The following is a 27429-nucleotide window of genomic DNA, read 5'->3' as shown; positions in this document are numbered from 1 at the left end:
CACAATTTGCAAATATAAGAAGACCTGAATTGATCGATATATATACACACACACACACATATTAAATTATAAAAAAGACGAGATAACGATAAAAAGTTAACGAATTTTAATATCTTACATATAAATTACATATAAAATATTCGAATCAATTATAAAACAGTCACAAATATAGTGTTATCAACAAACACAAATATATATATTTCAATACAAATATTTCTCTAACTACTAGTCATTTATATATAAAAAAGACGCAAGAGCACACACACGTATTGATAACCTGAAATTAAACAAGAATATACTTTGCTATCAATAATGAAATACTGTTTGTATTCAATTATAAATACTATGTTTCAAAGTTCACTTTATCATGAATCATATAGTTTGAAATTCTGAACTGAATTTATAAGAGAACTAATAAATTATAAGTAATTTCAATAATGATTATTAAGTGCAGTACTCGAGATAATATTTGTTGATTAATAACTGCAAGAAGGGAATTATTTTAATTAAAATTGTAAATATTAATATTACAACAAATTAACTTTAACAAATTTTAATTGTGTAAGCTGATTATTATAATAACTAAATTACTCAACCAATTACGTATTACTTAAAAAAATAGGTAGGTTAAGGAAGTAATAATATTTTTACTTGTTATAAATAAACAATGTTTCCAATTTCTACTGTAGAAAATACTTAAGGGTTCAAAAGGTATGTTTACACTCGTGCGCTTTCCACTTCAATATTCAATTCAACTTGCGTTTCAATTCCGCTTTCATCTAACGCATATTTTTATTGAATGTAATAGACGCATATTTTTTTTCTGTTCACACTCACGGCGTCACAAAGCAGTAGTCTTCCAGGTTGTTAACAAAAAACTTGTCGGATTCACATGTACTTCTTGATGTTAGTGTGGCCTACTTAATTATTGCAAGTACAAATAAAAAATATAAGAAGAAGCGTTCTTTGTGGATCAGCAATTATTTAAAAACTCGAAATTTCGGAATTATAGATGAGTTGCAATAAGATATTTTATTTAAAAACTTTACACGAATGTCCAGAGAAAATTTTTACTCAATATTAAATATAATTAAACCAGAAATATTAAAATAAAACGCTCATTATAGAGAGGTTGTTCCGATTAAAATTAAGTTGTTAATATGATGTTTAGCTACCGGAGTGAAATTCAATATGAAAAGCATGTTGAACGGATTCCCACTGAGCGCGGAAAGCCTTGTGTTGTAACGTGCGTCAAGAAAATGTAGCTGTTCAACTCGAAAGGACATGCGCCATTGTAGATTTTTTTTGCTCTACTTGTGGTGCGCTATGACGCATACATCTAACGCACGAAAAAGCGCACGAGTGTAAGCATACCAAAGGATCATCGATAATAATTAACAAATTAAAAGACTTACACATTTTATAAAATATATTGAATATTTACAGTTTATAGAAAAAAATTCTCAGCAATAAAATAACGAATTAATATATATTTTTATGGAAAATATTAAAGGAATATAATAAAAATGTATTATTCACTTCAACCAAAATTTCAACGAGATGTACGATAGGTATGATATATAAAATAAAACAATTTAAAAACAAGAGTATAATATAAAAACATTTATAATATTATACATTTGTAATTTTTTATAATTTTAATAAATTTACTATAATATAGTAGGTATATTAAAATTTTCATATTTTGAATATACATTATATTATAATGTATATTCAAAATATGAAGGTTATAAAATGCTTTATATCGACAGTTGCAAATAAAATGTTTAATATTCTAGATGAGTTAATTATTAATTTTGTATAATTTATCGACACATTCATTTGCAGTTTAAAATATAGATAATATAATAAATTGTTAATGTCCTACTGAATAAAAAAACCATTTTTAAAGAATATTGGTTTAACATCTATTTACGACGATGACATTTCCACACCTCGTTAAGTGCTAAAAATTAAGGTCTAAACACTTTAAACACAAATGATAAAAAATTTAAAAATTAACTACAAAACATCTCAACTACATAATAGTTACAATTTTCTTTATGTTAAAATACTTTATAAATTATATAAATTAATTTATCGTGTGATAATAGATTTTAGAAATGGAAATTTAAACTTAATCACAAATTACGAGGAAAAAACAAAAAAAAATAATAGTTCATAATATTCTTATGTATTTCATCACTTTAATTTTAAAAAGGTTATATATATTTAATAATTAGTATACACTATTAGCTGTTTAAATCTTATAGATTGATTCTTGATAAAATTACGCAATGAGATAAAATTATATAATGCAGTGTTGTTGAATTACATGGTAATTCAAGAGCTAAAAAAAAATATGTATAATATATTAAAAAATTAGTTTTACTTTCTATGAATTAATTTATTATTTTTAATTTTACTTCCGTAAACTTTGAATAATAAATCATTTTAAATAAATAATAGTTTTTAATATTTTAAATAAGAATATTAAAAAACAATGATTTACTATAAACACTCAAATAGACTAAAAAGTTGAAAATAATTAAGTTTAAAATACGAGTATATCGGGTAAATAGCTATAATTCATAATATTCGAGTATATGGATAATTAGTTAATTGTTTTCATGGAATATCCAATCTATAAATATGTATTTACTTATCGTAATTATTAAGAATATTTATTTATGTAATAAACGATGAAATTGTTGAAATAAAGATGTATTACTTACATTAATAAAAACATTTTAAGTAACTTAAACCTAAATTTTACAAATATAATAATACTGCAATTAAGGCGGTTCCCCTGAAGCAGGGGCGGTCAACTTTTAAAGAATTGTGATCAACTTCTGAGTTTTTCTAGGTTGTCACGATCGACCACAAAAAAAAAAAGGTTGTAACTGAGAGAAAATATATCTGCACATATAAATGTATACATGCACGTTAAACTTTATTTATTCTATTTAAAATATCAATAAGTAATACTAACTTTAATTTTACAATTTTACATAACATGGATTTTATTATATATTTTATCAATTTATACGAAACAATAAACACCGTTATTTACTATGGAGTATACATTAAATTACGTACAATATACCTATATATATATGCTTATATTATAGTTATTCGATCTCTATGTATAATTTCGTTGTTCATAGTTATGTATTACTATAGGTACATTATTACTCTGATTATTACCATATATATATATTCTTTATTAATTGTTATTATTTTAATTTTTATAATTGTGGGTTGAATAAAGATATAAAAATATACAATGAGTTAATTATTATTTAATTTTTTCTGAAAGAATTCAAAAAAAAATTGAAAGGAAGTCCCGATAAACTCGAATTCATATCACAATAGACTTGTTGGCCACCGCTGCTCTGGACTGTTGTTACGCGGTTCGACAGACAATTGAATGGTGGGCGGGAATAACGTGCTATGTAGCAATTTGTAAATTTTACAGGAACGACTAAAACCAAAAAATGTATTGTAAATTTATTTAAATGTTATCTGGAATGCACGTAGCACGTTCTTATATATTAGACTATTTTTTTTATAACTTGACCGTTATTTTATTATTTTGTGAACTATGTTAATTTATGAATTAAACTTAAGCAAAATTATTTCAAATGTATGTTGCACAATCGTGATATCCGCACGTCGCGCGGCGTGTCAACTTACTGTTAACAGTGAAGTTTGTACACGATGATTGTGTACGATAAAAATATTTTAGGAATTTTAAGATTTTTAAAATAGATCGATATTGCTTCATAGCACGTTATTTCGCAAAAACATGAAATCCGAAAAAATGTTACATAGCACGTTATTCCCGCCTACCCCTCAATTACTATACCCAATCTAATGCTGTACGAAAACACGATCAAGTTTGCGTTCAATAGGCCAAAGTGTCCACACTAAAAGATTTTCCCTCGGGCCGAACATTTTTAACACTACACTAAACAATAAAAATTCATTTTGGGGTCAAAATGTAGGTTTTAAATTTTGCTTATTCGTTTTATTTTGTTCTTAATTTTATTATTAATAATTAGGATTGATTGTTAGGAGTTGTTGAATTAGAGTAGCTAGCTAAGCTAACGAAGTTTACACTCACAGATTTTTGAATACTTAAGTGAAATAAATACGAATAAGTGCTAACTATGTAATATATAGACGGAAAAAAAAAAATTTAAATTTTTAAATAGTCATGACTACCACAATGTACTCATACTTCGACGTGATTTCATATTCGTAGATTAAATTATGGAGGAAAGAATTCGTAATTGAAATATAGCGGAGCACCTTCAACTTACATATTTGAATTTATATAAACATAATATACTTTGAGTTGAAATCACAAGTCCTTAATATAGTAAATTATATAAATTAAGAATAAATATTTTCAAAACACTATGCCATATAATACATTTTCAGTAATTTTAAATATAAAATAATAAATTTATTAAATTGTATAATTCCCGTGAAAGTTAAGTTTACTAGGTACAAAAGTTTTTACATTATTATTTTTATAATCGTTGTTATTTAATAAATAACACGAGCATATAATAATCTATAAAATGTAAGTATTCATACATAATATGTTCATTGAAAAAATATGATATTGAGGAAAACAAACGTATATAATAATAGATACACTGTCTTGAAGGTATTACATAATGAATTATTATTTTAAAATTATAACAGGTTTCAATTTATTTAAAAACAATCCTAAAATAAAAATGATTTTTTGAATGGTTTCCTTGTGAATACGAAGAAATACAAGTATTATTTGTATACAATAACTAAATTAACTCCCATTGCTTACATTTTTTGGCCAGAAATATAATTGAAAACTGAATCATGCACGTGGCCTTTAATTCTAAATTAAGATAACCTTTATAAACGCGTAATTATTGAACATTACCTATTTATGGCCTTATATTGTTGGTAAAAACAATTAATACAAAAATAGAACATTTGAAAGTATCTCATTTATATTTATAAAAACAAAACTTTTTATTTATAACAACGTAACCAAAAAAGTTTTGTAGTATAAAAATAGAATTTTGATTTCTTTTTTTTAAATATTTAAAACAAATTTATTTGCTATTATCTTAATAATGATAATAATATGATTTCTTGTAACAGAAAAATAAGTCTTATTCATTTTTATACTCAATTTATTTTTATTTTTATTACTACCTATAATATACAAAATTGAAGAATATTATTACATGAAAAAAATGTAAAGTATAATAAAGTATAACAAAGTATAATAATATTAATAATAAAGCATAACATAAAAGTCAGGTTAGTTTTCCTTTTTATATTTTTGTACGTGTCATTTGCTTGTATCAATTTACTAATTACGTTGATGCAGAAAAATAGATTTATTACTACTTTTTTTTATTTAAAATAAGCAAAATAATACATTATTTTACTTATTTTAATGCAGTTATATATCATCAAATACATAGGCGAAACTAGACACTTTTATTAGGTCAGGCCAAATGAAAAATATAAAAAGTATTATTACGTAAAACTAACTATTATTTCCTATAATATAATTATAAAAATAAACGTCAAATGTCTAAATTAAACAATAACTGATAAAACCGATTATTTGAATACATAGAATAGACTTATTATTTTCTATTATAATCCCTATTTGTAGCAATTGTACCTATATACTATATTATACTATAGTATTATATGAAACGTACAAATGTATACGTTTATATGTATAAATATATTATTTATAATGTCTAAATAATTATTAAAATATATAATATATACATATTTTTCGTTAGTATTAGGTTAGACCATGGCCTGACTGGCCTGACCCGTAGTTTCGCCTATGATCAAATACGTAGTATGTAATATAAAATTATTCAAATTTATTATTCTAATAAATAAATTGGTTAAAATAATTGTTTTTCTCTTTGGATAGTAATTTTGTTTAATAATCATGTGGTTCATACTAATAATTTTTATCAATAAGTAAGGTTAGGTTAAGTCTCATTTATATTTTTTTTAAGAATGACATAATTTCTATTTATAGAACATAAATTATACAAATTTTATCAAAATGAAGCTATAAATGATTTTAAGTTTTTCTGTACAGAAATTGTTAACCTAATGAATATCACCTAATATTCTTAAGAGTGAGAATATGAGTACCAACATTAGATTATATTTTATAAATGATATAGTTTAATTAATAAATAATTAATAAACATCAATATCACTAGTTTATTGTCACAAAATTACATTTATACAATTATTTTTATGAAAAAATTACCAACACTAGTGTTCATGAAATAAAATTTCAAATTTAGCACCTTTGTTTTTTTAGGTTAGTCAATAAAAATTACAGTGAAATACCATACATTTTATTTTCAACAATTTCTGCAATTCAAATATTTGGGCTCTAGTTAGACGTTAGACTGTAGTATCATATCCGAATACTAAACTGAAAAACTATATTAGTTCAACAAATTCTATATACATCTATAAAAAATAAATTTCGAGTTGCTAGAAGTATGTTAATATTAACACTCTTTTGTGAAGCTTTGTTGACACAAATACAAATAGGCTTTGAGGAATATTATTATAGATAAACTAATTAAACTAGGTTAACATTTTTTTATTAAAGCTAAAATAAATGCCACAAATGCCTTAAATAAAGAGTGTTAGTTTTGTCTACCCTTACTTTCAAAATACTATTTGCCTACGAGGTTATAGATAATTTATATAAACGTTATTACCAGGGCTAGGAAGTTCTAGCAAATGCATATTTTTCTTGGTTCATCCTAGAACATCCAAAGTAAGATACAAATATGTTTCAAACTACTTGGATATCATACACAAAATCTAATTTTGCTATTTTTTGCATATTTACGGGTTTCATAGCTATTTTGCTAATTTGGGGTTTATAATGCTATTTTTAGGTATATTTTTATATTATACATTATGTTGATATTAATGGTATTTACTAGGTTATATTTTTAAAAATACATGAATTATTGGAAATAAATAGACCTCGTCAATTATTATTTTATGTTTTTATCGACAATTTGATGTAATAATAGTTAGTGACATCATTGTTATTCCTTTATTGTATCATTACATTAGATTATTAAACACTTTTATAATCCAGAATAATTTCCAAGATAAATATATAAAATAATTTAATAACAAGTACATTTTTATAAATATATTTAAGTAATTTAACATTTTTGTTAACAGTTTATAATTCAATCAGTCCAAAATGTGTCTATGAGTTAAAAACTTTGTAAAATTAGATTTTTTTTCTATTAAATTTATAATTTTTTCAAGTTAAATGCATATTTAAGAGCTAAAAAGTAACATTTTTAGTGCTACAACTTCTGAGCCCTGGTTATTACATATATTGTATTCATATTTAATATTCATCACACAATTAAATTATGTCTAATATTAATATTTTACTATTTGCTAACCAGATATGAAAGACGGCCAAACAACATAAAATATCACGTCTTTACAATCTAGTGACTATTGTTTTTTCATTTTTTTTTCTTTAATACATATACTTCTTGCATTACACATTTAAAAAGCAAACTTTTAGACAGTTTTACTAAAATAAAAACTAATAGTAGGCGGAAGAAAAACGAACAACCCTGAAGTTGTTTATAATATATATTTTTAATATTCATTCATAACTCTTTAAATTGAGCATTTTAAGATTGACTTTCAAATGTTTAACATTTATTTTATACACTATCCAATGTTTTAATAATGTGTATGAATGGTGTATGCACAGTTCATACACAATAAAAAAACATCACAAATTATAATTCGTGAAACATTTAAATACAATGGGTTTTAAATAATTAATATAAAGCTATTAAAATAATCTAAGTTAAAGAAGACAAAACCTATCACTAATAAACAATAACAAAATATTATCAGTATAGTAATAATATACACATTAAAAACTGTGTAGATATATGCTATAGTTTTGGATTATTTTCACACAACGTAGAAATTTAAGAGAAAATTACCTGGAAAATGCCTCGATTATTTTTAAATACATGGTACATGACTCTAAATTCTTCAATTTTTTTTAAATTTTAAACTAGTTATGTTCGATAAAATAAGAATAATCAAATATCGCAGTTGTATTCATAAAGAAATCTATACGTATATCTTATAATAGAAATCAAAATGAATACTATATATTTTAGGTATATACTTGTATAATTGATAAACAATTGTTGTGTTTAAGAACAAATAGTAAATTAACTCGATTTCTCGCATATTTTTTATAATTAAAAATCACTACATATCAGGAAAATTATTTTAATAATTTATTTTACATTTATATAATTATTATAAACTTTTCTGAAAAAATAGATTTTATAATTTTCGAAGTACTTAATACGAGATATTGGGTTTATATATAAAGTCGGGTCATTAGAGGATACTTGTCAAAAGTAACTTGATAATTTTAACAACAAGAAAACAGCCACCAACATTGTACAGTTTATATATAAATAACTATTAATATAAAGACAAAAATAATAAAAATAAACAACTTTATATATCGTATTAAGAAATTGTTTAGATTGCATTTATTTATAGAGACACTTGAAAGATGAAATTGTATATTTTCTTATACATTTAATTTTGTTTTTAAACACACATATTAAAGTGTAAACTATATGATACAGAATTACCAATTTTAATATTTTAGATGTTTTATTGTTTAATCTAAAATTTATCACAATATTATATTATATTATGTGTTTAACATTAATTCATAGGTAAAACAAAAATTTGAAGCCGTCAGTTTCAATTCATGTACTTATCAGTCTTAAATCCAAATTAACATTAAAAAGACAAAATAATATTTTTAAGTATATTTATAATAAGTACACAAATAACTAGAACTACACAAACCAAAAGCAACTAAAATTGAATATTTATAGTCATTATGGTTTGAGTTTTAATCATTATCAATTCGAATAACATTTAAATAATTTTAATAATAATTTGGTGATCATAACTTGTACTTTCAAAAGTAATCCTTCAATTTTTTCTTCATCTTTTAGACTAGAGTTATACAGATGTATGTACCTATATTTAATCTATGATAAATTGATACTTTAACAGGTTCACTTTGTAAAAGATCATTTTCAAATTGATGCATATCCAAATTCACATAATTAGCATATTTAACATCATAATTAAGAATATATAATATAAATATACCAACATAATACACATTTTGTAAATATAATCTACTAATCTACTTTGAATATTATGGTTAAATAGATTATCTATTTGTTTTTGTCGATTATGCCAATAATTTTTAATCCAGGCATAAAATAAAAAAAAATATATATATTACAAGCGTTAATATCTTTGGTATTCAATTATTATATTAATAAGTAAAATATAATTTTGAATTCAGTAAATTCGCAAAAAAAAAAAAATTAAGCTAATTTAGAAAATAATTTATAGTTTTTGAAATTAGAAACCTATAAACATAAAAAAAACATAAACATTATATACTTTACTAATACTACTTCTCCAAACTTAAAATAATTAAAAATAGTAATATATTAGCTCCAAATTACATATTACATAAATATTTTTAATATTTTCAACAAATAATTTTAACTTCGATGGTAAGTATAAAAACCTGATCTAGTTATAAACACACAAATAAACAAAATATAAAATTTAAATTTGCGATTGTGTAGGTACAATTCGGATTGCTTTCCAAAAATTGTATTTTTTTTCCTTAACTTTAGTATTCTTTCTTGAACAACATTTATCTTATAGGATATTGAGAAAAATATTACAATTTTTTTTTTTTAAAGAAAGATAATAATTACATTCCCTTCTTGAAAAACTTAGCAAACATTAAAGGGATAAGAAAGGAGAGAATATCAACTTAAAACATTGCATTTTGAGCTAGTCAGAAATATACTAATGTAATACAAAATATTGTTACCCGCATTAAAATTTTATTTTAATACACATTCATAACCCGTTTCTTTGTAAGCAATTTAAAGCACAAATGTTTTCCTTCTTAACTTATTTTTATTTGTCAAGTATGAATTTAAATGAGCAACAAAATTGTTTGATTTCGATTTTCCAAATTAAAAATTCCATTTTTCCTTCAATGAGTATTGTTATGGATCATAATTTAAAATCATATTTTAAAATAAAAATTGATTTTATGAAACTTTTGGAATAAATTATAAAAAAAAAAAAAAAGAATAATATAAAATATATTGAGTTTTTAATTTTTTTAAGATTTAAATAATAATAGAAGTGTTTAAAAATATTGGATGTTCACAATTAATTCATTTATACATAATATAAATTTAGTATTATATTTTATTTACTATAAATACAATAATTTGGTTTTGTAATAAATAAAAATATTAAGATGTATTTTAAACAAAATTTTTCTAGCGTTTAATACTTATAATATAATTGTAATAATATATAATAATTGTATTACAAAGAATTTATATTATAAACTCTATATAGAACACTAAAATATCTTGTAGAAACAATGTTATTTAAAATAAAGAATGTGTCGGTACACAAGAGACGAAACTAAATAACAATATTTTACAAAAAAATCTTTCGATAATGATAATTTAATAACAATAATAATAACACTAACATAACCCTTGGGTTATGATTCTATGGCGGTGGCGTGGAGCCAATCATCGAGCGGCAGCCCAATGTTCACAATTATAAATAGCGGACCAGTACAAGGTCACGTGGCTTGTCTGACAAAGAAAACAGCATCAAGCCAAATATAAACGCACCTATTTATAACCATGTGTCTCTCTGATAATAATCCTTAGTCTTTCTCTCTCGCTCAACTTCCTACCATGGCATACGCGATCCCTTGTCTTCTTTTCGTTGTAAAAATTATTCATTTATAAAAAGAATCGTACTTTTTTTCATCAACTCAGAATGGGACATCGAAAAAGAAAAAAAGAAAAGAAAACAAGAGTAAATGAAAGAAAACATATATATAATAATTACGTTTATAAAATTAAAAATAAATCACAATTAACATGTATTTATTTTGTACGGGTTTTAAACCAAAATAATGTATTTGATAAAAATACATCAAACAGTACAATATCATGTAAAACATATTAGCTTAATATTTGACATTTAAAATATCACTAACTGATATCCATATTACGTAAAACACAACATCTTTAAGTATGATACACCTTAACAATACAGCCCTAATAGAATAGTATTCACATTAAATGATACTTCTCAATAATACATTTTTAAAATTACTCTTAGCCAATGATAGATTATTATTTACTACATTATATTATTTATGTTATATTGATGTTAAGCGTTTAAACTATAAACATTTTGTTGAAATCAAAGTGACGTGTTTGGAATCCAATATTTAAATAATTAGTATATTTTTAAAATACTTGGGGTCTTAATTCTATACTTATATACATATATGAATATTTATATATTTTATTATCACTTGATTCATTAATAAACTCTTTTTGTTGTACGTTTTCTATCTTTGAAATGTATGTAGTTGATAGACCCCTAATGTAATAAAAGTATTTAAATTTTTTTTTTAGAAATTTCCACTTAAAAATATCTTAGACAATTGTATATATACAAATTAATAAACAACAAACTTGATCACTCTCAGAATTTACTCAAACTAAATTTTAAAATTATTACAATCTTTATTAAAAATTCTTTATTATAAAACTCATAAACTTTTAAATATCTCTCCTTCAAATGAATTGGTAATTATATTAAGACTTAATTGACTATACTTCATAAAAACTATTTACAAAATTAGATAATATTAAATTATATTTTTATGAATATTTTATTTGATATATTTTGATATATTATACATTTAAATGTTTCATATTTTCTTTACGTTCTTACAATTTTCAAAGCTAACTACAAAAATTATTATACGGATACACACGTAATTTACTGTAAATAAATATTCATTTTTAACAAATTTTTCATTACATTCATCTAATTATGATCAAATTATATTTAAATTACAAATATTAATAAGGTATAAAATTACAAAAAAAACAGATATTTTTTATTTATTAAAATTTATTTTATTAGGTTTGAAAACATAGTTGAATTTCAATAACTTTGTTCTACCTTTTTAGATATTCTAAGTATTAATTTTATTTATGGTTATAAATATCGTGAAAAAATATGAAAGTAAGAACTTACGTATATTATTAGATAATTTTGTAAGATATTGAGCACATTTATATTTTCAACAATAAGTTGTATATTTATTTAAGAAAAATAAGATTAATTGTTAGAATTATCATAAATGGCAAAAATCCAATTCTAAAAAAAACATAGGTACAATAGAACAAGGAAGATACTGACGAATCGCGGGTCAAACAAAATTAAAAATTAATTTAGTTATAAAGGTATATAACTATTAGTTCATAGAATAAAAATAATATTATAACAAAAAAAAAAAAAACATTTTAATACAATTGAGTTAATGTATTATGTCAGGGCTAACCAACAGATCTATCGCGAGATGAATTCAAGTCGAATTTTTGTGCCACTCTTTTGTTGAATTTTCGAATTTTTAAAGAAAATATAAAATATTTATTTTTATTTTTTGTATATCCCACGAATATATAAATTAGATTTAGAAAAAGGCAATAAATAATTATGAAAAACGAGATTATACACTGATAACGAGTAACTATCGTATAGCCACAGGTACATTGTACTGGTTCGCACCATGCATGTACATATATTTTTTGTTTATTGACTTTTTTTTTTTGGTCTATCGCGACAACTTAGAAAAGTAATAAGTTGTGCCGTCATATTGTAACCATACAAAAATATCTACTGAGCTCAATAATTTTCTTTGGTCTTATTTGAACCAAATGACCATAAGAAATATTTGGTTTCAACTTGAGAAACAATCATTCTGCTGCATAAGAAGTTCCTGAACAGACTAATCTCGTTCCGCGAAGACCAAATCTATCCACTTCGATCTTGCGACTTGACGCCGTATGATTTTTTCTTATGGGGATATACTAAGTCACGAGTTTACCAGAATAAAATTCGAAATGTCTTGGAACTGAAGCAAGAAATTCGTTGTATCCTCAACGAATTTAATGGGGCAATGTGTAATTGAGCGATGGTAAATTCTATGGAAAGAATAATCGCCTAAGGGCTAGTAGGGAGGGTCATATGCTCAATATTGATTTTTACTGTTAAACCATAACTTCTCTTGAAGAGAATGATATATTTGTTATGTTTTTTTAAAAGAAATAAATTCAATTTATGGCAAATATAAATCCTGCGTTCTTTTTGAGACACCCTATACTATAAACATATTATGTTTAAGAATTCAGATTTAATAAAACAATTACAAATATATACTAGATTTTGAAAACGAACAAATATACAAAGTTACATTTAAGATCTATTAAAATGTAATATAATTATTTTTAATTGTAATAAACGGCATAAAAGGTACAATTAATATAATAATACATATAATAAGGGTGGGAATATATACGTAGTCTATATTATGCATTGAGTTGTAAAAAACGTACATAAATTGATTACTTAAATAAAAAATTCATATCTTTAGATATGACTTTGATATGAACAGTTTCATATACATTTACGAGAATATTATATTATTAGGAACTCTTTCAAAATTTTCAACTATTTTAACTTCTTGTATGAAGATTATATAGGAAAACTTATAACTAATAAGGAATTTTATATAAAAATAATGTATATTTATCGAAAAAAATAATTATATTGTAAACTATTAAGTTATTAAATCCAGAACTTTTAAAAATACTTAAGAAAATATCTTTAATTCATAAATTCACCAATTCTAATTGGTTATTTTTCACGACTACAGTTCTAGTGGCAACCATGTCATTATCATTATTATTCATTATAGATCTTCCATACAATTAATTATACTTCAAACATACTAATCAAGTTTTGAGTAATTTAAAAATGTGCTAATAAGCTTGCGATTAAATTATATCCAGTCTATAATTATGATGAATACCGATATTGTTCTACACACTGTCATATCTGATTAAATAATTTTTAAAATTAAATTCGATCTCCAGCGTTTATTTAGGAATATACAATAAGTTTATTCTTAGCATATTTTATGACTAAGTGTATTTAAACTTTATACTAAATTTATAAACTATAATACATTTTATTCAACCTTATACTATAATAAAGATGTCAAATAACTTAATTTGATACATGTTTTATGTATAATGTGTGGAAATTACAGAACTATTAGTATATATATAGCCAGAAAAAAATAAAAATGTTTAATTATGTTACAGTTTAAATGTTATAAAATATTAAATAATAATATATATTATAATATACCTGAATAATAATAAGTCGCTTGTTAGTAATAATTTGATGCATTTTTCAATGTGAATCACAGAAACTTAAAATAAAATTCCAACTTTATCCTGTCTAATATTTAACGAATATGAGAAATTAAAAATCAATTTAGATGACAATAACTCAATTTTATCATAAGTGAAAAAAAATTCTATCATCCCTGAATATATCTTAAGCTACTAAATATATTCTAAATGTAACTTAACTGTTATATATTTAGTATTAAATTTAATATTTCATCATAATTAAAATATTTAAAACTTAATAAAATTATATCATAAATACACACTTAAAACTGAAATTAAAATTAATTGTACACATAGCAGTGTTCAAGAGTTCGTAAATTCAAAATATTAATAATAATAAAATATAAAAAATAAAAAACTATGCGACAAAAATAATGATTTATTTCAAAAATGTAAAAACACAATATTATAATTATAAGAAATCAGCTTAGACTTACTAAGATTATACATTAGTGTAAATTTCTGGAGTATGTATTAATTTTAATAGATTATTTTTCATTATTGATAGAAAGCTAGATTAAATCTAACATTTTATACTGTGTATTTTTACTTCAGTTATTTCAGCTGGACTTGTTTTAATGAAGTATGGATATATGGACATTCTCTTGAACGGAACTTATGAGAACATATAAATACTATCATTTTTTAATAGTATTTTTGAAAGAGAAAATTAAGAAAAAATATATTTTCTAAATACCAATAAAATTTAATAATTGAGATTTATAGTATCAGTAGTAATTATAATAACTATATTTACGTACTAAATCTACGACGACGATTATGCAGAGAACGGCTTATTAAGAAATAAAGAGATATACATAGGTTTTTTTATTCAATACTGAGCCTCATCCTCAAATGGGAAATCATTTTTTTGTAATTACTCATATCGAGTGTCTTAAAATTTGATTAAAGTGTAAAATCCTGTGCTTATAATAATATTATTTATTTGAAAATTATTATAAATTATCATATTTGAAAAACCACAATTTTGTTAACTTCCTCACTCTGTTCCGGATTTAAAATTAGTTACAAAAATTAGAAAACGGGAAGTTCTGGCACATGAACAACACTAAATCATTGGTTATTGTTACATTACATGGCACACACATATAAAAATACGATAGAGTTCTCGAAATAAAGTCGTGCAATTTTTTCATAATTTTTAAAATGAAATACTATGTCAAAATATAAAATTTAGAATGATGAATTATTATTTATTAATTTTACGTTAAAAGGATAATATGAAGTATATTTTATTATGAAGTCTTATATTTTCAATGCTTAGTTAATCGTGAACAATAAAAATAACCGATTTAAATTTCCTGTAAAATTAATGAATTTTAAATCATTTTTAAGTTTTATTATAATTAATTTGTAGAGTTATTTTATTGTTGATCATATATCATAATCAAAAGCTACGCAATTACACGTATTATTAGATTTTTTGAGATGTTCAAATATAAAGTTTTTTAGAAAAAATATTACTCAATTGTTATAAAAATTTTAAATATTTATAAAATAGAGTTTAAATGAGTACTTTTAGCAAGTTATTACAGAAACATTAGTTATCAAATATCTGCTTTATGATTATACATTTTATTGCTTATAAATAATTTAATTTGATTTAAGTTCAATAAAATTATACGAAAATAATACTTTTTAGGAAATATTTAAAATATTAGTTAAACTCATTACATTAAAAGATTTAAAATGAATGTAAAAAAGGTTAGAGAGGACAGAGGAAATTCTTTTTTAGACATATAAAAATTGCAAATTGCTTAAAAAATGAAACCAACTTATGAAAAAATATTGTACATCAACATTTTAAAAGAAAAACTTTAGGACAACACAGGTTTAACTATTATGTTATTGTTATATTATAATTAATATTATTATTGTAATTCACAATACATAAATACGATAATCTATATGTTAAATAATTATTTAAGGATTAAGATACTATAATATTAAACACATTATTTTTAAATATATTTTACAGATATATTAACTACTTAAAATTTATTTTATTAATAATTAATTAAAGGCAATGAAAAATAGTTACTACAAAAGTGTAAGTTTTTTTTACATTTTTCATTCAATTATTAATTGGTTTACCTCATAAAGGAAGTACTTGTAATCCAATGTATTCATCACGTTCTAGCACTATTTGACTTTACACATTTAAATTACAACCAAATCTTAATTTTATCACTAACCAAAATGCAAACAAATTAATTACAATAAAAAAATGACTCTTAGTGACGTTGAGTTTTTAAAACTCATGGTGACGACAATGTCCGGGAGAAGGCATAACGCATGGCGCGCAACACAGAAATAGAATCTGGTGGACGAGAACAACGCGATAAATTTATTATAGTAAAATTTGGGGTCAACACTTAGCTTTATAGATTGCTGAGATTATATACACCGTGATAATAATGATAAAAATATTATTTCCGGTACCTTTTAAATTACTTAACTCGTAATATCTATGGTAACGGTTTTCGTACATTCATTACATAATTGTAATAAATGTATAAACACAAATATAATTTTAAACAATACTAATTTAATATAAAATTAAACTTACATAAATATATGTACAATTTTTTAACTATCCTCATTTTCAACAGTAATTAAATAACTCATTTAAATTCAATAATCAATGTAATTTTCCAATAGTGATTGAATGTTTTATTCCCATTTTACCTAAATCTTGGTTATGACTCATGAAGTTAGATATTATCAGCAAAATAAATTGCTTTTTATAGTAAAGTAAGAATACAAGCCTCAATAAATATTAACTAAGGAAATTATCTAAATATAAAAACGAAAGTGTTCCTCTGATTCATAATCAACGCTGAGCAGAACCTATTAGAGTTATTGACTTAACATTTTGAGAATAGATTAATATTATAATTTCACTGTCCACTACGTAAGGATTTTTCAAAATTTTAATATTTAAGAGGTTGAAATCGGCAAAAGATTTTACTACGTATAAAGTGTATACATTTATATATATTGTGTGTTTATATAATAAACTATTAAATAATATCAGTCGGCTGATAACGTTTGGTGCACGTGTTCCGGGGAAATATATTTGTTTAATATTATTGTTATTAATGTTAAATTATGGTCGACTGTAATTTATATATCTTCAATTTGAGAAATAAATATCATTTTGTAGTTTACTCAATAAAATTAATCAATATTTTAAAATTAAAAACGAATAAGATGTACGATAGAATATAATAGCATTTACATTAGCACTGACTGATACACACACACAAAACATACACATGCGATCGCGCTCGCACATATACACTTATATAAATTTTACATGTATATATTTGGAAAAATAAAAATACTAAGAAAACCTCAGACTTTCATAATAATAGTGGTTTCTAAATTTGTAATATATAGATTATAGACTCGTTAATCCACACTTCACCGCCTAATAAATATTTATCTACATCACAATCGTTTAAGGAAAACTTATGACACATTTCAATCTGACGTATCTCATTTATTTTCTAAATAAGAAAATAAAAGTATTATATTCGTCCAAATTATGTAAAAAAACTATTTATAGTTAAGAAATTGTAATTTTTTTTTGGTATAACATCATGGTAATGTTTTTATTCATCGTTTTTTAAAATACTAAAATCAACGTTTATTAAATTTCAAGCTACTAATAAGTAAATTTTAATTTATTAATTATAAACACTAGAAAACATTAAACACTCACTACTATTGCTTTGTATATTATAATTAATTATAATGTTGTAATATAATAATATCCGCCATTATATTTTATCCAATCAAAATAGTATATGAAAAATGATGTCATTTTTTATTCACAGCTCGATGATCTCAGCACATTAAGTTATAATTTATACTATTTTACTAGAACAAATTAAGACATTGAACGATGTTTTGGATCTAAAATAAATTCTATTTTATTTTGAAAATTGTATCAGAATGAAAATATGATTACCTATACTGTTTATAATATTACAATTTTAAAAAATAATTATTAATAGATTTAAAAATAAATAAAATCACTAACCTGTTATCTGACTGTTTGATTCAGAAGGATCAGCAGACATATTTCAATAAAAAATTGGCTTTAAAAAATAAACGTTACATCGGTGGTGTCTAGTCAGTGCATTTTATTGCGCCACCCATGTTTCTGTAAAAAATAATAACAATGCCTATGGTTATTAATTATAACTTTTACTTATAAATGTATAGCTGACAAAGCAGGCGTTTTTATAACATGTAACAAACTCATCTTATCAAGATTTCAGAAACAAATAAAATACCAAATGGATTTTATTAAATTGAAAAAAAAAAACACTGAATTTCATTGAAATAGTCAATTCGCAGGCTGTTCGTCATCGCTCATGTGGTTTCCTCGGTAGGTCGTTAGACTAAAAGGATTTAGTCAGCAAATTCCTACCCCGACCAACCGTATGAATTACGTGCAGTATTTTATACATACTAACAACAAACTACGTCTTAATATTTAATATATCTAAATATTATATTCAATAGTTCTAAACAGCCCACAAAGAGCTTTTATAAACTATATTATAAATCATAGTTACGTTTCCCGTGAAATTAAGTGCGAAAAACTTACCCTTCAAATTTCAAATATTTTTTTTCAACATTATACTATTTATTAAACGAAAAAAATATATTGCTCATGTCAATATAAAAATTGATACAATTGCCAATTTTTATCTTTTATATTCGGACTATAACTTTAACTGGGACTCTACGACACATTTATATAAAGAAATAATAATTATTATTATATACATACAATCAGAGAAAATTAATCAAAACACCAATATCGAACATTATCTATTAATCAATGCTCATCATAATATTCATTAAGGTATAAATAACTTTACTTAAAGAAAATACTATGTGGCCCGTTTATCTTCTTACCACAGATATGTTATGTAATTAAATTTATAAATGTATATAATCACATTAATTACGGAAATACAAACGCGACCATTTAATAACGCTATGTATAAGAGTATAATTATGAATTACTTTTATTGATTTAAATAAAAAATATTATTTTTATTTTTATTATTTGGTTTTTTTGGCTGATGAAAACAACACGTACACGAAAAATAGTTCCTTATTCACGTTAACAAACTAATAAATCGAAATACAAGATTTTATTTTTTCATAATTTTTATTTTTTATACATACTTCTTAATTTTAAAATGCATGAGTAATGTATATGTTTTTAAAGCATATTTTAGCACTTATTGTAAAGTTTTTAAGTGCTATAAGTTCTAATTTTAATTCATAAAATAACTCAAATCAAAATTTGAATACAAATGGTACTTAAAATAAGTCATTTACCAAGTTAATCAGAAGATTAATTTACTAATATTTAGTAAAAATAACAAATACAGCATCACTGATTGAATAAGCATAATAATTAAACTTTTTTTTGAATTCTATTTTGTTACGTATGTATTTATACTTAAATGTTCTTATGAATTCTCATAAAAATTGATAAAATTAGAAGTTTAACTAGGACTAATCTTAAAATAAGTAATATTCAATAGCTACTTTTACCATAAACAAAATATCAGATATTAGAAAAACTATTTTCTGTATTATTAAATAACTGAAAAAAATCCATAGAACAATTTTTTAATGAAATCTAAACTTATTTAAAAACCAATTATTTTCTATTAATCATATATTTATAGAACTGTTCCCTGTAAAAGCTCATGATACAGTAGGAATATAACCAATAAAATCGATGGTTGATGTTAAATAATAATTTTGTTATATTCAGCTAGAATAACTACAGAAAGAAATCAACAAAATATAGTTGAAAAAAACATTAATCAAAATTTTAGTGCTCACAAAATAATATTGATAGTTAGAATTTATTTAGTTGTACATAAATAAAACTAGACAAACATTTTTACAAAAGAAAATCAGAATCATTGATAAGTTTCATATAAATTATAGTTGTCGAATTTGAAAATTATAATTTGTAAGAATGTTTTTCAGAGCATATTTACAAACATTAAATCAATAGTTAATTTATACAATTTTTTCTTTTAGTAATTGATTATCAAGCCATGAAAATTTAACAAAATTTAAATGTTATAATTTTTTTTTTTAAGGTTAATGTTCACAACATAAGAAATACTAAAATTCTTTAGTGCAATAAAATAATTAATTTGATATAATTTAATAACATTAGATTTAATATTAAAATCAATTTATTTTTTGTTTTTTTTTTTATATTTAACATTTGTAGAAGTTAAAATCTGACAAATAAATATTTTGAATATGTTCTACAGCCAAGTATTATCTAAGAGTTAAGTTGAAAGTTTATCATTTGAAAAAAATTATTTAAAATTATAGGTTTTATGTAAAAATTAAAAACTTATGAAATATGTAATATGCAGGTATATAGGGTCAAAAATGAAAGCAAAATGATTCAAATAGCCTAGAATTTTGTTCAAGAATATATTACAATGCAAAATTATATCCATTGAATAGTTTTGACATTTTTATTTATAGAGTTATTAGTAAAATATAATTTTATTTTATCTGTTAAGAATTATTCTTTTAAAGCTTGAAGTTCTTCCTTTCCCTTTTTTCAGATTACATTAAAAGGATGCTTGTAAAATGTTTACACTTAAAGAAAAATGTCATCCTTAAATTATAGTAATAAACATATGCATAATATTAATATTAGTACACGACATATGTAATATACAATATGTATAACATAATATAATATAGCATATTCATAATAAGTTTATAAGCATATAAATTATACACAACATTTTCTAATTTCCAAAAATAATATGAAATTAAAAAATATTTTATCTAAAAAAGTATTTGATACAAATCGATTTAATAATTTGTTAATAATAATATCCACAACTCTGTAAAATTAATTATAATATGTTGCAGGTCTACAAGTGACAAGTGTACATATCGATTAATATAGTTAATACTAAAATGACACTGATGTACAAGTGTAGTACCTTTAACACAAGTAGGTAACATATGTAAGACCTCAGACAGATTTCATTCTTTAATTCACAATAAATAAATTTTGTACCAAATAAAGTACAGCATTCATTTAAGTGTTAATATGTTTATAAAATTTAAATTTCTAAATAATTTACATAGGGTTAAATAGTTATGTAGACTTTGGAAACAATTTAAATGTAAAGATATACTATATATACTAGTAACATATACTATTTTTAATTGTTGTTATTTTTAAATATAGATGTTAAATACCCCTTTTAACTACTACTCCAAATAGATGTATTTTTCAAGACTTACACAAATACAATTTACGTTACCATATAAATTACATAATAAAAAATTTTAAAAACCATACTAAGATTAGTGAAAATTATTATTTGAAAACAAATTATTTTGAAGGATTAAATTAGATTATATATTTTACTTAAATTCTGAAATATAATTACACAAAAATTAAAAAAAATTTAAGATAAAAATAATTCAATAAAGAGAAAAATTACTTTTAAGAACAAAATTAACAGATTGCGAGAAAATCAATTTAAAAAATGTATAACATATATTTTACTTATAGTTTACATACTTCAAATAAATTTGTTTATTATTAAAGGATTATCCAACTATTAAATAGTCTATATTATATATATATAGAATAAATCAAATATATAAAACTTTTAAATACCTTACTTTGAAGAAATGAAGATACAATCTTCTTACCATATTTAAATAAAAGCTTAAAACTTTTCACTAAAATGTTAAACTATAATAATTTTACAACAAAAAGTTATTATTATAGTGTAACTCTCAGTTTAAATGTTTATATGATTAGATAAATACATTTCTAAATAGAAGAAGTAAATACTAGGATACTTTGGCCTAAAAAACTTTATGCAATTCTCATTTTGATCTTTGAATGTCAATATCAATATTAAATATAAATAAACTACATTTCTTTAATACCAAGAAACCCTTAAACTAAATAGTTTACATATAAATTTAGTCTTAAAAATAACAGACAAATAACAGGTAATTTAAATCAATGGTAAAAAAATAAAAATACTAGTTAACTAGTTACTAGTTAATATAATTACTGTACATGAACTTCACAAAAATTTGCACAGAAGCAGTATTATTATTTTATTTTAAAACAATGTTTTATATAATCACAAAATGTCACAAAGCTTCTTTAACTATTTGTAATAAAAAATGGAATAACACCTGAATCAACAATGAATAGAAATAATAGTTTATCTTTATTACAAATTGATAAATACCAACACTTAAATATTAACTACTAACTATGGGAAATTGATACAAATTATAACATTTGAACTAAGGGTTTTGAAAGTTTCTAAAATATGCATTAAATATCGAATAAAATAAATAATCTACAGCATTTCTTAAACAAATTCATAAAAAATTAAAATTTTACTATTAATGACTTCCTCAAGCTAGAGTTCAAATTAGGAAAGAATAATAACGTATTTTACAAAGTTGGTAATACAATAATTAAAAATTGTGGTAGGTCAAATATTGTCCCAATATCATTAATGTCAAACTAAAAAATAAAATAAAATTATTATATGATTTATTAGTTTTATAAAAAATAATTGAAATATATTGTACACAATATTTTTATATAAATTTAGTATACATAAATTACATAAACACAGTAAACATTGGTAATATATATAATAATAATATTTATTTATATATATTAAAAAAACCAGAAATAACTTGCTGTTATAATAATCATTAAGGCATAATAATAGTAAAATTTAACATAAATTTATTATACATTATTTATGATGGTGTATTGTTATAAAAATATCTTAATTATTTAGGTTAATCTTAGTGCTAATATTATCCAGCAACTTGACAAGAACTGAAAACTTTTTGAGGTTTTCTAAGAAAAAAAGAATTAAGGCACAACTGTTTTTTAATTATCTAATCAAATATTATTTTTAAAAATATCGATATTTAACGTAAATAATATTTCTAATTTATTATTACTAGTTTTATTAAGTTATAAAAATTTACGGGTTTACAATTTCAAACAAAGCCACCTAATATTTATAAGTTAAAACTTGATTGATAGCATTGATATTATTAAAAAATTATGGATTTATTACACCAAAGTATATATTAGTGTTTTTTTAATTTCATGAATAATGAATATAATTAATTTTTTTAAGTATTATAAGCCTAAAAAAATAATTTTATATTAAAAATTATCTACATAAATTTAAAATAATTTTATTTAGATTCAATGTAATAAATAACTTATTATAGAAATGTATTGTTAAGTGATTACTATAAATAATTATTTAACATTTTTACAATTTTGTGAAAATAATATAATTAAAAATGTAAACATAAAAGATGCCAAAATTTAGAAACCAAAATAAATGTTAAATTTTCAACTAGGTATAAAAATGAATTTGAAAAGAACCTTGTTTCATTTTTTTTTATAAAATTCCATCTCTATAAGTTTCAGAATAGCTCTTAGTAAACAAATGTTTAGAATAATTAAATTTTAATATTTTACAAAAATCAGTTTCTGGCTAATCTTTAATTCTTAACATACCATACTAAACTTATATAACAATGTATAATTAAATATAATATTTAGTAATACTTATAATTATAATATATATTAGTTGAAGCACTTAATTTATAGGTTTGTATAAAAAATTTTTAAGATAATTTTTTTGTCCCATACAAATTAATTTAATATAGTTTATAAGATCTAAGAATCAAGAGCAAAAATTAACAATACATTTATTAGGAAAAAATATGTGAATAATATAGAAATCAATTATAAACAACAAAGCAATTTATTATATCTACCAAACATATACAAAATACTATCAAAAGTAACCTAACCTACCAATTAAATCTAAAACAAGTAAATGTTGTAAATAGAGTTTTTATTTATAACATAATCATTAAATAGTAATAAAAAAATTGTTAATAAGTAGGTATTTAATGTTGAGTGAAAACATACTGTAACTATTCATATTGACTGATGTGTGATGTTTCACATATCTCAATAAATTTTACATAGGTAAGCAAAATCATGGACTAGACAGTACAAAAATAAAAATTATTATATTTTATAATCGGACAGATCTTGAATACAAAACCGAAACGCTTAATCTTAATTTTGTTATTTTTATTATATATTAATTTTTTTGTTATTTTAGATGATATATCTAATTCTAAAATATCATGCTAAGTATTTTATTAAAAAATTAAGTCTGATTACTCAAACTTTGCTACTTACTATCCCACAATAAAAGGATTGTCTAAGTGAAATGTAGATTAATAAATTATTTTAAAATTTGTTATTGAAAATAAAATCTATTTTTCAAAAAAAAGTTGTAAGTATAAGGGAAATTCAAGTAATAGTTTTTGGATCTGTAAACTGAAAAAATGTTGTTTAAATTATTCAACGGCGTTGTTCTTAGTACAGTTTACTAAAGTAAAAATAGCCATCTAATTATTCATTAGCTAGATAGGATTTTTTATAGATTATAGATTGACTATTCCTTGCTGTATAAAATGAGGTAAATATGTTGTAATGCATTAACTAGGTACATTTGTTAAACTGTACCGACTGTGAACACAAAGAACACTAAGTAAAAAACATTAATGTCGTACTCAAATCTTTAAAATTTAGTAATTTAAAAAAATGAGCTAATGATTTCAATAGTATTGTATTACCCATACCAATAATTATAATTTATACATTCATATGATGAATATAATTTAAATTGAAGAAAAATCAAACAAATGGTAGGCATTTCATCCAGTTATGTCAATTCCTATTAGATGGGCATTAACCATTTAAAACATAAGATCTCAATCATATCAGTTTGCTCAAAAATATTACAATTAAAAACGAATTCAAGGTTCTAGGCGAAGTAAAATTGTTGTAATCAAAATACATACATACCTTTATATAGACATAGTAGGTATCTACTAAATAAATAAACTTAATGTAAAAATTCTCACACACCCAAATGCTTAAAACAATTTATGATACACGGGCAAATACGAGGGCAACAAAAAGATAACTATTTACAAGTTATTGGTCATAAATAATAAGTTCTAATCACTCAAAAAAAGGTGAGTAATATTTTAATGAAAGTATGAGCTTATATAACAATTACCTGATGCTGCAGCTGCTACTGCTGTTGACTGTGCTGTCGCGTCGTACACACGGCTAAGTTCACGCGCGCACACTTATCAATATCGACGAGGATACCATTGTCCCTGTGCCGTTCTGTTATCATCTACGCAAATACATTCCCGACCGAAGAATGGGTAAATAAAAACAACACAAAGTCTGTTTATTTGGAGCAATATTCACAAGTCAAACAGAAGAAAAAAAAACTAATATCACGAATACGATTGCCGCGTATCAATGAAACTGTCCGTAATCACTAATCACTACACAAATGTAAATACAGAATTGTCTTATTTATTTATTCTTTTTAGTGAACATTAATACTATTACTATTAATATATTATGTGTACGTTTATGGTTCAATATTAATAAAAATATGTATAAATGAATACATAATATTAGACGTGCGACGTAATCACGTAATAATATGTTATTATTTTTCTGTATCGATACACAGTCGGTGCCGCGACGATGAATAACCAGTTGCTTGAAACTTGGAACGCGGAGTGGGGGACGACAAACGACGTGTACAGCTTGTTATTTATTTATTTATTGTTTTTTTTTACTTATTTTTTTTCGAACACTTATCGATAAAAAGTGATTCGCACAAACTGTGATAAAAAAAAAAATAAAAAAAATTAGGCGACGACGACGTGTACATGCGAGTCGATGGGCGATTAATAATTAAACTAATTATTATTAGAATAATGGAATATTGTTTTGTTTTTTTTTTTTTTTTTCTGTGTCCGTGTACAGGTAGATAGAGGTGCCTCACATACACGTTTACCGACGACGCACGCCACTACTGATATCCGAACGTTGGCCCACTGGGCGCGCGCATGTGTGCGGGCTAGCCGCCGTCGCGATGTGCGTGCGTGCACCATTAGTTCGGAACTTGTGCGCGTGCGTGCGTGTCGCAGTGGTCCGGCTGCCAATGGCGTACATGATGATTCTCGGAACGACCCGGTCGCGCGCACACGCGTTTCATCGCGCTCGGACGTAAATACGTAATATCATATCAGCACGGTGGTCAGCTGTTGCTGGCACTGTCCGCCCATCGCATTGTTGTAATGGAATAATATTTTAAAGTCGTAGTAGTTTTTGTGCGTGGTGGTAAAATGTCCGTAGCAGTCACAATTGTAGTATTTGTTCTAATACCGGTAGACGGTAGACCCTACTTATTATTTTTTCATTTTTTATCTATTTGTTTTCTTACAGTAGGTACATGGCACCATTAGTCGTCAACGCTGGATTGACTTGCGTACCGTTAATACACCTTACCGGTTACCGTGTAACGATGTTAAATCGAATTTATCACCCGAGTGTATTGTATTGATGACAGCGCGCGTCCGCTGCATACATTATTATTCAATGCGGAACGCTCAGATTTTTTTTTACGTTAAAAATTGTGTGGCGTGCTAATACGTACAGTTACGACCTAATCTACACCTGAATCAATTAAATGCCCTGTGATTGCGTTTAAAAGAATTTCCGAAATGCCTATTGAACAGTAGTTCATTTTTTAAAAATTAAAAATCGCGTCTTATTGCCTACACTTGGCACATGAATATATTTCAGTCACTTGTATTTAATAATCATAGATATGATAGTATTTCAGATTAAAAATATTATAATAAACTGTTGACCATTAATAAAATTACATACCTTACTTACTTCGGC

General features: G+C 23.3%; 1 protein-coding gene across 5 annotated transcripts in view; it reads right to left on the bottom strand.

Annotated features, from left to right (window-relative positions):
• LOC112688946 (histone deacetylase 4) overlaps positions 1–26113 on the bottom strand; it is a 47483-nt gene extending 21370 nt beyond the window's left edge. For 3 of the 5 annotated variants that reach the window (XM_025562388.1, XM_025562390.1, XM_025562392.1), the window contains exons 1-2: positions 25733–26113; positions 18574–18696 (exon numbers count right to left, since the gene is read on the bottom strand). In XM_025562388.1, coding sequence (XP_025418173.1) covers positions 18574–18613 — 40 coding nt within the window. In that variant the 5' untranslated portion in view covers positions 18614–18696; positions 25733–26113. Of the gene's footprint in view, positions 1–16619; positions 16712–18573; positions 18697–25515; positions 25616–25732 lie in introns of those variants that run through there. The other 2 variants (XM_025562389.1, XM_025562391.1) reach the window with 2 other exon arrangements.
• Positions 26114–27429: the final 1316 nt, after the last annotated feature.

This window comes from Sipha flava, unplaced genomic scaffold (assembly GCF_003268045.1).
Source record: "Sipha flava isolate LNK unplaced genomic scaffold, YSA_version1 41_pilon_pilon, whole genome shotgun sequence".
Lineage (NCBI taxonomy): Eukaryota > Metazoa > Arthropoda > Insecta > Hemiptera > Aphididae > Sipha > Sipha flava.
Note: the sequence above shows the minus strand (reverse complement) of the source record. Positions and strands in the feature narration are given on the sequence as shown.